We start from the raw sequence: 12,200 nt of genomic DNA on the forward strand, positions 1-12,200 counted from the left end.
AATTTAAAAGACAGTAAAAAAAATAATAAAACCTTCAGATACAGAATTAAACAATTTATTCCTTTAAAAGTATAGATTTATTGTGGAGAAAAGTGATGTCTATCCAAAAATGCAACATTTTCAACCAATTTTTTTTGTAAAAACGGATGTGGCCGCACTTTTGTAAGGTCATTTTTTCTTTTTAATATTAGAAATCGGGTTATATTTGTTCTTTCGGTGAAGTTTTGAATACATACTCGGATGCGGCCATATCGAAATATAGACTTGAAGAGGAGGAAAACGTCCAAAATAAAGGAATTCCGGAATATAAGACCGGTTTTAAACGTTATATAAATGAAAGGGCGATTGAGTTGAGAAAAAATGTTACTCATTTCACACTCAGGTAAACCTCAACAGTAACTTGATACATTTGATAAAATGTAAACCTGCGTTTAATTTTTGCCGATTTTACAGGGCCCATTATTGGGCTAACCGTACCCAGTTCTTTATTCAAAAACTTCTAAATGTGTAGACAAAAACTCTTGCGCTGTGGCCCTCAACTCGACATTTCGATATATCGACGACATATTATCAATTAACAACATATACTTTCATTCATATGTCGACTCGATATATTCCAGTGAGCTTGAAATAAAAGACACCACAGATTCTGACACATCTGTTTCATAATTTGATATTTTACAAGAAAAAGACGTTAATGGTAACCTAACAACAAAGCTTTATGATAAACGTGATGACTTCAACTTTTCAATCGTCAACTTCGATTACTTATGTAGCAATATACCCTTATCACCTACATGTGGGGTTTGTCTCTCAGTTGATTCGATACGCAGGAACATGCTCTACATATAAATAATTTCTAAAACGAAGCAAGCTATTGACAAACAAGTTGATGAAACAAGGATATTAACAGTCTAGTTAGAATTAATCTTTTTGCAAGTTTTTTGGTCGATACAATGACTTTGTCGGCACATACAACCTATCATTTAGTCAAATTTAACGTTTTTCATACTAATTGTTAGGCCAGTATTTATATTCTGCACTGTCTATGGATTTTTCCGGTTTTTGTTTCCCGATCATGACCAGGAGCACACGGCGGGTGTGACCGGTCGGCAGGGGATGCTCACTCCTCCATTGCACCTGATCCCACCTCTAGATTTTGAGGTCCGTGTTTGCTCTTCTCCAAATTTGTATCGTTTCATTTGACTTTCGAGATTAAATACTGTTCGTTATCTTCATAATCTAAGGAACGGCTAAAGATTTGAGTCGGAGACTTGTTAGAGATGATAGAACACGATGTCTGGATGTGCAAAATCACATTTTAGTGCGTCGTCAGTACTTCCGATCGCTACAGGAAGGAAATTTTAAAAAGTCGAATTTTTCAACTTTTTTTGTGGTTCAATATTTTTTTAATATAAGTGGGTTAAATAAAAACTCTTTCCAAAATAGAAAATCTATGATTGTTTTGAAATTGATGACTCCAAACTCTATTTATTATTCTTTTTTTAAGACAAATTTTGTGCACACGATATCTCGAGAACTATTTATTTGTTTTTTGACAATCTTTCAGGGATAATGCGCTATTAAATGTCTTCGTTACATTTTAAAAATTTTGAGAAAAACGCTTCCGATTGCAAGTTATTGACATTTTTCTGATTTTAAAATGAAAAGTTGTCCGCGCAAGATCTAAAAAATGGCTAAAGATCTGAAGCGGAGACTTGTTGGAGATGATAGTACATGATTTATAGGTGAAGAGAATAACCTTTCTGAGCGTTGTCAGTACTTCCGGTCGCTACCGGAAGCGAAACTAAAAAGTCGAACTTTTCATCTTTTTGTTTTTCAATATTTTCTTTGATATAAGTAAGGTAAATAAAGACTTTTTTTCAAAATGCTTAATATAATTTGTTTTATAAAATAACTTAATTCAAAATATATTGAAGTTGGATATTTTTTTCATTTTTCACTTTGAAGTGATGATCCCACTAGCGTAATGGTTAACGTGTTGGATTTTCACGCGGGCGACCCGGCTTCAATCTCCAGAAAGTCCGAATTTTTTTTTGTACTTTTTTCAGCTGAAATATATGATTTTATTTCTAAAATGATATATGGTACTTTTTTTCCATTCGAATTACGCGATATTTTCACAATTTACGTTTTATAATATTTAATATATGAAGGAGTTGAAAAGAATGCACATCGTATTTCATGTTGTATTATGAATGAGGAAACAACTTGAAGGGACGCAAGACTTTGTTGCCATGGCAACAGGATTTCTAGTTAATGTTATTATTTTGACTTTCTAATTTTGTGCACGCGATTTCTCGAACACTATATGATGGACTTACATGAAATTTTCAGGCAAGATGTGTTGAAATATGAACTTGATCCTCCTGAGAGAAAATTTGAAAATTCTCTTCAGGTGATAAGTTACGAACCATTTTCTGAAGTCAAAATGATAGTACAATTCTCTTTTCTGCTTGAACTTTCAGTAAGGCGTGACATTCTCGGCGATACATAATGAACGTCTCTCAAATAATGATTTAGAATCTCATTGGTTAAGAAATTAATAACATCAGCAATTTTAGATTGTTGTTGACAGAACAATGAGATGACATAAGCCACACCTTTTTACTGTAAGAAACGATGTAATTGGTTCCTTGCTTCACTCGTTGACGTCTATCCGCTTTTTTTCATGTGTATTTCACCCGTGAATGAAAAGCTGTGTAAATTTCAGTATTGATGAGCTAATCTGGCAACCAATGAAAATCTAGGTCACAACTTGAGAGACTCTTATCATGTATAGCCGAGAATGCCACGCCTTACTGAAAGTTTAAGCAGAAAAGAGAATTGTACTAAATGTATTTTGTCCGCGGAACGACGAGAGATATATATTTGAAACTTTGAGGGATTATAGATCGTGATAAATACTAGCCAGGACTCTACTTTTCGATCGTCGTCGTCACTTCCGGTCACTCACGGAAGTGATTTTCAAAAATCGATTTTTTTTTCAAAATTTAGATTTTTCTATACATTGATAGGATCGATAGAGAATCTTATAAAATGCGAATTTCATGCGGGAGACTGGGGTTCAATCCCATGATTGTCCGATTTCTTTTTATCTTTGGTTTCATCTTGAATTTAGGTTTTCATCTTTGATATGTTGTCTGCTAATTGCTACTGATAGAAGTTTGTGTAATTTTCAAGGTTTTCATTGAAAATGGAATTAACTCTTAGGAATGCCGAGTACATTGGTTCTACATTAACACTTTAAAGCTGCTTTACGCTTATGACGTCAGACAATGAGTGCAAAGAACATTGATGCTGGTTGGTACATAGCACTGGTATAGTGGTTTCCGTATTAAAATTTCCCGCAGGCAATCTAGGTTTAAATCTAATTACGTTCATTTTTTCCCTGAAATGTATGTTTTTATCGATTTAAATGATGTTTCGCGGTTTTGTGTGTGTGTGTGTGTGATTTTCATTTTTTATAAAAAAAAAAAAAAATGAAATAAAATCTGTTTTCTTAAAGACCCATGTTATATTCTAGGTGTCTTTACCACGAGCATAGTCCACTTTTGGGGTAAACAGGAAAATAAAATAGTAAGGAAAACTTATCGAGTTCAGTTTTAGTGTTACTTGCCAATGTACGATATGTTACATGTACAGTGTGATAAATATACATTCTAAACCTCGAAAATCAGGCTATTTTTTTAATTCATTAAAGTTATCACACCCATTCAGTAGAACATACATTCCAAAGTAAGGCACGAAGATCTACTCTTGACGTTTGGGGCGAAATAATGTATCGTGACCCGCTTTTCATAGTAGACAAATGGACTGATGCAGTAGTTATAGAAAAGCAGAAAAAAGATTACACGGACATATCTGTATTTGAATTGCATGGACTAGCATAAAGTAAGGGGGGCTTATGTAATACCCTCGACATCGGTGTCCCAGGTTAAAGTTTTTGAGTGGATTTCTTTTCAAGTACTTCTATGCCCAATATTAATCAAAGATGCATGGAGAATGGTTCTAGTATGTTTCATTGTACAGTCAAGGTTTAAGATGCTGCAAATTCAGCTAAAGAATGACCAGGTCAATGACTTGAAGCAGGTTAATGTTTTTGGAGCAATTCTCATTTCTACATTATACATTTTATATGCCCTATATTGACCAAAGCTGCATGAATGGCATATCTAAGGATGTCAACTACTGGACTTGCTTTAAATTCTGGATCTAACCTGCATTTTTCAGATGAGTGACCAGGCCCTGGGATCATTAAAAATCTTAAGCTTAAGTCAAAAAAAAATATTATATTCTGCTGAAATTATGTAGAAACCAAGCAGTCCAAAATTAAAATCCTTTTTAACTTTGCGTCAATAGACTAGTGTTGTATGCACATTAAGAGTTTCAGTTCACAAGTATAAACATTTTATAGATGGTTGAATTTTTTTGTCTTACTTAAAGACAACATTCGTTGAGGTGAGCTTTGTAATCTATGATTACCTATGTTTAAACATCTACATGTATCACGTACCAACTCGTATTTAGTAAATATTTTTGACCATCGCATGCAAATGCTAGTTCTGAAGTGGAAAAAGTTATGAATTAATCACTTTGTTATTGTAATTTTTTAATTAGATATGAACTATTAGACAAAGAATACTGGTATCTCTCTGATTTATATGTCTTCAAAATAAATAACTTGACATCAGAATTTTCGTTCCGTTTTCCATTCCGCGTTTTAGCAACACTCTCTGAGGTGGGATCAGGTGCCATGGAGGAGTGAGCATTAATTCTTTGAAAATTTTCTCCTCTGTTCCTAGATATTTAGCCGATGAACTAAGAACAAGATTATAATGAGCAAGGGTGCCTCTTCCAAAATTGTGAATTTCATAGCCCCTATATAATCATTAGAGCGCGCCCTAACGATGATCATGATGATAATGATTATACATGTATAGTGAAAATGGAATAATTCTTTGAAAATATTCTCCTCTGCTCCTGGGTTTTTAGCCGATGATCTAAGTACTTAGTTATGATGAGCAAGGGTGCCTCTTCCAAAAATTGTTAAGTTTTATGGACCCTGGGTCAGGGGTTCTCGTGTTAGGGCAGGGCGGGGGGGGGGGTTAGCAAAAATGTACAATAACTCTCTTGACTTTACATTTATTAGTTGACAGAATTTTATTTGAAAAGTGCACGTGCAAATAAAGCATTACTCAAAAAAATTATCAGAGGAAAACAACACTTATCAAAAACATACTTTTTATAAATCGTTTAGGAAGAGAAAAAGTAACGCCGGTGTACTTAGTTTACATCCGAAGTTCTTCTTGCAATTGCATCAGGAAGGTATTCCGTCGTCTTTTCCTCATTCCGAGGTTTATTTAACACACGAAACACACCCCGTGTTAACTCAGTGCTTTCACACTAAATCAACAGTTCTACGAATATCAATGAAAATAAACGTGAATAATTTGTAGTGTTTAACAGATAAGAAATAAACGAATAGACTTTTTTCCTCATCAAAGAGGTTTATTATGCACTCATAACAAATATGTATTACCAAAGCACGTTGCTAAAATATAGTATAATAAAAAAAAACCCAGAAATTAATGACTTGTACAACGTTTTTGACTATTCGTACTAAGATCCTAAAAATATGTGTATTAAGTCTGTTGATAGACTTATAGCTCTAAAAATGTCAAACAAATATATTCAATAACAAAACTGTCGGAGGGAAAAGTGGAAAAATGATTTTTTTTTTAGAAGAAAATTCTGATAGCATACAATGGTCACGTTACTGCAACTTTTCTCAAATCATTTGTTCCTTGCCTGGCTTCAATGACAAACTTTGAAAAAATAAAATATCGGATGCACAACTAGGATTTGTGATTTTTATTTCTCTTAAGTTTCATAAAGATTTTGAGAGCCCCAGCCCAGATTGTCCCAGCAACCTCTGAGAACATATGTGAGCATAATACATTTTTTTCTGTTTTCTATGGTAACTGTGTGCGGCCAATTCCAGTTTTTTCTAATAGAAATCACTTTGACACAATGCAAGGAATTATATCCTTGGAAGTTTCAAAATGATTGCTTGAGCAGTTGCTGAGAAAATCGAAGTTTAAGAATTTTCATTTTCCACTGTTTCTATGGCAACGATTTGCAATTCAAAAATTTTAAATGTGAATCGCATCACTAAAATTACTGATAATCATTTCTGTAAAATTACATGATGAATGTTCAAGGGACTAGGAGAACAGTCCAAGACAAAATTCCTCACTTTTCGTACGTTTCCATGGACACGGGAGCCATTTTGAAACTGAAAGTCTTCACTGCACAAGTGGAACTAGTGATCGTCTTTTGTGGAAAGTTTCAGCAAGATTGTCCCAGCCATTCCCGGACAAAGTTCGGGGCGACATAATAATAATACGATACAGAGTAAAAACAATATGCTCCTAAACTTCGTTTGGGGAACATTATAATATTGCAATTGATTCTAACGATAAACAACAAATGTAACGTATACATCAAAGGTTATTTTCCGAGTATGCTTTACTTGCATTTGGGCAATGTTTTAATGAGCTACGAAATATTCTTGTCTCATGCAACCACGGCCAGAATAGGAGAGGATCGTACGATGCATCCCTGTAAGAGTTGGGAAAACCAAGTACGATTCCAAGAAAGGGTATTTTTACCAGATTTTTAAAAGCAATATGGTTGCAATTTTGAGAATTTTATTTTGCTTTTAAAATGTATTATTATGAAACATAAATATCTGTATGTTAGTTAAACCTTTAAGATCAATTAGATTAAAATAATGTATTAAACATTTATATCAGAAGATTTCTTTATAATCGAATATATAAAACAAATCAATATTGTTCAGGACTACAATTATGTTACTTTGCTTCTGTAAAAGCTTATAAATAGTTCTTCCATCGCAAATATGAACAACAGAGGCCAGTAAATGTTCTTTTTCTGTCAATGAAATAGTTTATTTCAAATTTGCAACATCAAATTTCCGACATCAAAGTTGCAGCTCATATTGCTTGAAATTCTTGGGCAACAAAGCAACAAAGCTTCATCTATCACTTAATTTTGTTTTATATTTTTAAGGATCCTTTACAGTGTTGTATTATGCTCAGGTGACGGTCAAGGTCCTTGGGCCTCTTGTTGAACATATTGTTTTTTCATACATATGTATGAATGTGTATGATATGTACATATGTAGAATGCTATGTTACAACGCAAAATGTAATAAAAACGCAAAATGTAATAAACTGGGTTTATTACATTTTGCGTTTTTATTACATTTTGCGTCGAGATCAACGCCGAATGTAGGAACGCAAAAGACAATAACACGATTTTTAAATTATTACATTTTGCGTTGGGATGAACGCTATATGTAATTATGCACTTTTTGGTTGTTACATTTTGCGTTAATTTTTGCGTTTTTATTACATTTTGCTTCGAGATCAACGCCGAATGTAGGAACGCAAAAAACAATAACACGATTTGTGAATTATTACATTTTGCGTTGGGATGAACTCAATATGTAATAATGCACTTTTTGGTTGTTACATTTTGCGTTAATTTTTGCGTTGAGGACAACGCAAAATGTAATAAAAGAAAATGTAATAAACCAAAATATAATTATTTTTTGTATTGTGTTCAACGCAAAACATGCACAAAATTGATTTAAACATATAACAATGTAATCGCTTTACTAAATAGACAGATAGACCTATGACTATGAGACAAAGGTTACGGCTTTAACGGACATTACTAAATCTAATTGTATATTTTTTAAACTCTGTTTAATTGAATACTTATAAAACATTAATTTTAACTTTGATTGACATTAGTCTGTATTATATATCCATCACTGACATTCTTAATTACCAAAGATTGACTATGGGTCTATTAAAAGCTCTTGATATGTATGTACGACGTGCATGTGTTCATTGGTAAGCAAATTAGAAGTACATATGTGTGTCTGGCGAGGAGAAGCGGGGGGTAGGGGCTACTTCGTGTGTTGATCATGTTGTATTTTTATGGGCATGCAGAAACTATCTATTTTATTATTGAAGAGAGAGAGAGAGAGAATTTTATTTTAGCTGGTCTGGATGCACATGATTTGTGAAACAAAATGAAATCTTAATTGTCAAGAAACTCCTTTTTCGCTATATTTACACCTGCCAGTAAAAATAGAGATTTCTTTACTAAATTTAATGCATGTGCTTATCAGAAAGCAAATGCAAACTCAACTGATACACTGATCAACGAAATAAACCCCCCCCCCTTCACACACACAAACACACTCATGCGCACGCTTGTTACTAATTTTCAAACCTATGATTTGATATCAACCGATTTTAAATGGCTAATGAAATCAATATATGATGAAATCAGATCTAATGTAAGAATTAGCATATGTTTATTTTTCACTCATTGCACGCGCCCGAATATGCATGCATGTGCGCGAAAAAAGACCTTGGTTCTGCAAATATACATGTACATAACATGCGTATTGACCCTAAAAAGATTAGATGAGTCTTTTCCAAGATCACTCACGGACAACAAAGTACCCAGGAAGAAGAAAAGTAATAAGAAATACTGTAAAAACAATATGTTCCCAAACTTCGTTTGGGTAACATAAATATACATGGGATACTGCTAATTGATGATGAATGTATGTGAAATGTATGTGTGTATTTTGGAACTGATGATTGAGAATCTTTGTTAGGTTTTAGGCCAGCTATGATCTTGAAATGAAATATGGAGATAACGAACAGTATTCAAGCTCAAAAGTCCATTCAATCAGTACTTTTCAGAAGCAGAGCAAACACGGACCTCTAAAATATCGGAAATTGAGGTTTACAATTTGTAGCTCTCTTCCAGCGTGTGGTAACATCTCAATATGAGTGAAAAGAAAAGAATGATGAACACTGCTAATAATACTTTAGATTTTCTTGACACTAGGGCTGTTATTGAGATCATATATGATGGCTTCGAGTGACTAAGTTTGCCCCCCCCCCCCCGTTAATTAAAATGAAGTAAAACAATTTACATCTAGTTAAGTATAGTAAACAGTATGAAATTAATTTTGTTCCTCTTGAATAGGTCAATATGAGCAAAACCTTTGCAAGGCAACCGATACCTCTTGTCAGATGTGTTCCAATCGCTTGCCTAACTGTATAGGTCACATTGATGGAGATCATGAGTTCCCAGGCAAACTGTGGCAGAGAGATTACATTATTTGTTACAAGAACAGGACCATCAGTATCACATCTTGTGAAAAAGGCTCATACTTCAATCCAAGAACAAAAAAATGTCGGACAGCTGTAGAGAAAGGTTAGTGTGATCCATACTTACATGAATCAAACAGCAACGCATACACTTCATTTTGGTACAAGATTTACAGTAAAGGCACGTATATATTACACACTGTTTTAAAGTATTTCAGCCCCGAATGATGAGAGAGGGATCCTGAGAAAAAAATGCAGCTTATAAAAACTACATTTACGAGGGGTTATCAAAAAAAGTTCGTGGACTGATGCGATAAAATTAATACTATGTAGTCTGTGCTTACAAAATTTATGAAAAACATGAATCAACAAATGTTTAAAAAATGTTGAAAATTTTAACTTGATACGTTGATAATTTGCTAAATTATTCTAAAATAAAAAAGACATCATATGATCACCCGGCGCTGTCGCCGTTTAGTTTCTTGACGTCCGACAACGACATTGTTTCTCAATGTCTACTCCGTCTACCTTATACACTTATCTTGATGTGATTACCTGGAGTTAAGTAAGGACTTATTGTTTATGTTACTTTACAATGTCATGAACAGCTGCTTTCAATGCATATAATATTGTAAATGTATCTATACATAAGGAAAGATCCGCACTTGATTATACAAGGGGCTCGTTTCTCAAAAAAGTCGTAGATTTGGGCCTAAATTTGTCCGACTAAGTTAGTTACGCCAAAATTTAGACGGGCCTAAATCGCGTTTCAGAAAGCGGCGTAAGACTAGGCCTAAGACTAAGACCTTTCCGTTAAGTACTAAGCATGCGCAGATCGTATTTTCTTTGGTTTAGAGACTACAATTACATGTGGCGGATCAAAGTAATATCAAGCTTAAACCTAAATAAAGAAATAAGGCACTGGAAGCATGAGCACGCGTGCATGTTTTCGCTCTTCAACATCTTTCAATCAGATATATTACGCAAACCTATCAGTATTTACAAGGTCAAAACATTAAAATTAAATAAATATCTTTGTATGCTCAGATAAATTTCAAAAAATCTATATAGGTACAAATTACAATAGTAAAACATAAACGTGCATGTACTCGATTGTGATATTTCGATAAACAATCGTACATTAAAACCCAAACGATGTACATAGCACATGTACTTGCAAAAAAATTGGAATTCTATAAGCATGAAGAATTTTACTGAAGTAATTTTCCTTTGAAATAAGCCATATTGTCTTTTCAGTTATGTTTACATTAGAATAAATATAGTGGGAAAGGCCTAGAACAGGTTCGTAGCAACGGTTTCAAAAGTGAGGGGAGAACCCCCTCCCCAAAAAATCTGACAAGCCCACCAAATATCCTAAACTTCCAAAAGGTGGGGGTTGGGGGGTAGGGGGATCTCCCAAATTAATGTGACAAAAAAACTTCATTAACTGTCCAAGTCAAAAAACCTAATTAATTAATTAAAAACAAGCACCTGTTTAAAAAAAAATAGACCCATCTGCACATCTTAAACGCCATGACAGTTCATACTTTGAAATAGGGAAAAAAACAGTATTACGGACAAGATAATTAATTACTGGAACATTTTACAAATTCATATTTTTCTGTTCTATAATTTTATATTTATTTAATGGGGAAATTAAGGTAAAAGGTGCATTAAGTTAATTGATGGCATAATTACCGAATATTTCTTATTATCGAAAATATATTAAATGTATATTGTTTGAGGATTTTTTTTTTTTTCAAAAACATTATCCATTTCAAAAATTAAAAATTAGTAGTGTGTGGGGGAGATGTGGAAGAGGGTAGGTAATTGATTAGCCAAAATATTCAGCAAACTTTGACAGTATGAGAAAACAAATACTGAAAGTGTAGGTCAGCCTAAATTACAACTTAATTTTTAACAGAAAACACCATTACTGAAAAACTGGGAGGGTTGAAGCCCCCACCCCTAAACTACGCGTGCCTGCTTTTTTTTTGTTTAAACTCGGGCACTTCTTAATATCTTACCCAGTTTCACAATTCAAAATTCTTACTTACAAATTTCCAGCTCATCAAACCTTTTTTACGGAAAAAAGTCTGCATCCTCGCTTGAAATTTAATTACTTCTATTTACCTACGTAATATTGAAAATTTCACATATTTTTCGCATATCATATATGTACATGAATAGGTATATTAGGTATTATATCGTATACGTGGAAAATAATTATTCTTTTATTTCTTTATGATCAAAACACTTGCCACTTTTTTCAAGTTGTGAACAGACTAAGAACTTACGCCTACTCATGAGCAGGCGTAGATTTAAGCTTAACTTTAGTCTCGACTAAGTCTGCGCATTTTTGTGAAACGCTGCTTAGTCTGATTATTGGGTTTAGTCACTGACTTAGTCCGGACTAAGCTTACGCCCGTCGTAGGCCTTTTTGAGAAACGATCCCCAGAATACTTAGCTTGATGGGGTTCAATTTCTACCACACATGATCAACGTCACTTTTCGACGTGACTGATTTTTGACACCCTCACTACAAATTGACTTTAACTGTGCATCTTTCATCTCTCTGAATCTTTCTGGCTATTTAAAACGAGTACTCTGGATGTGTTTTATTTTTCTGTAGCCCGTTTAAACATTCCCTAGGTCTATATCAATTATTACAGGTGCAAAACTTTAAAGAATGTTGAAAACAGAAACCCCTCCCTTTTTTGACGTCATTTTTGAACCCTTAATTGTTTGTACACTCCATATAAATTTACGGTAAAATTTCATAGAATTTACAGAATGAGGTAAAAATTGCAAATTATACGGAACAATTGTGTTGTACCACATGCCTGGATTAACCGGATTTTTTGACTACAAATGTTCATATCAAAAGAGTTTTTCTCAGTTACACTCAGGTAGAAAAAACGTCATATTTGAGGTTGTGCCGTTTGGACATCA

General features: G+C 33.7%; 1 protein-coding gene across 1 annotated transcript in view; it reads left to right on the forward strand.

The window, feature by feature from the left end:
• LOC133192915 (uncharacterized) overlaps positions 1 to 12,200 on the forward strand; it is an 804,603-nt gene that overhangs the window by 173,855 nt on the left and 618,548 nt on the right. The window contains 1 exon segment of the mRNA XM_061328921.1: positions 9,124 to 9,354. Coding sequence (XP_061184905.1) covers positions 9,124 to 9,354 — 231 coding nt within the window.

This window comes from Saccostrea echinata, unplaced genomic scaffold (genome assembly GCF_033153115.1).
Source record: "Saccostrea echinata isolate AGI-Se365-2 ecotype Australia unplaced genomic scaffold, CSIRO_AGI_Sech_v1 ptg000025l, whole genome shotgun sequence".
Lineage (NCBI taxonomy): Eukaryota > Metazoa > Mollusca > Bivalvia > Ostreida > Ostreidae > Saccostrea > Saccostrea echinata.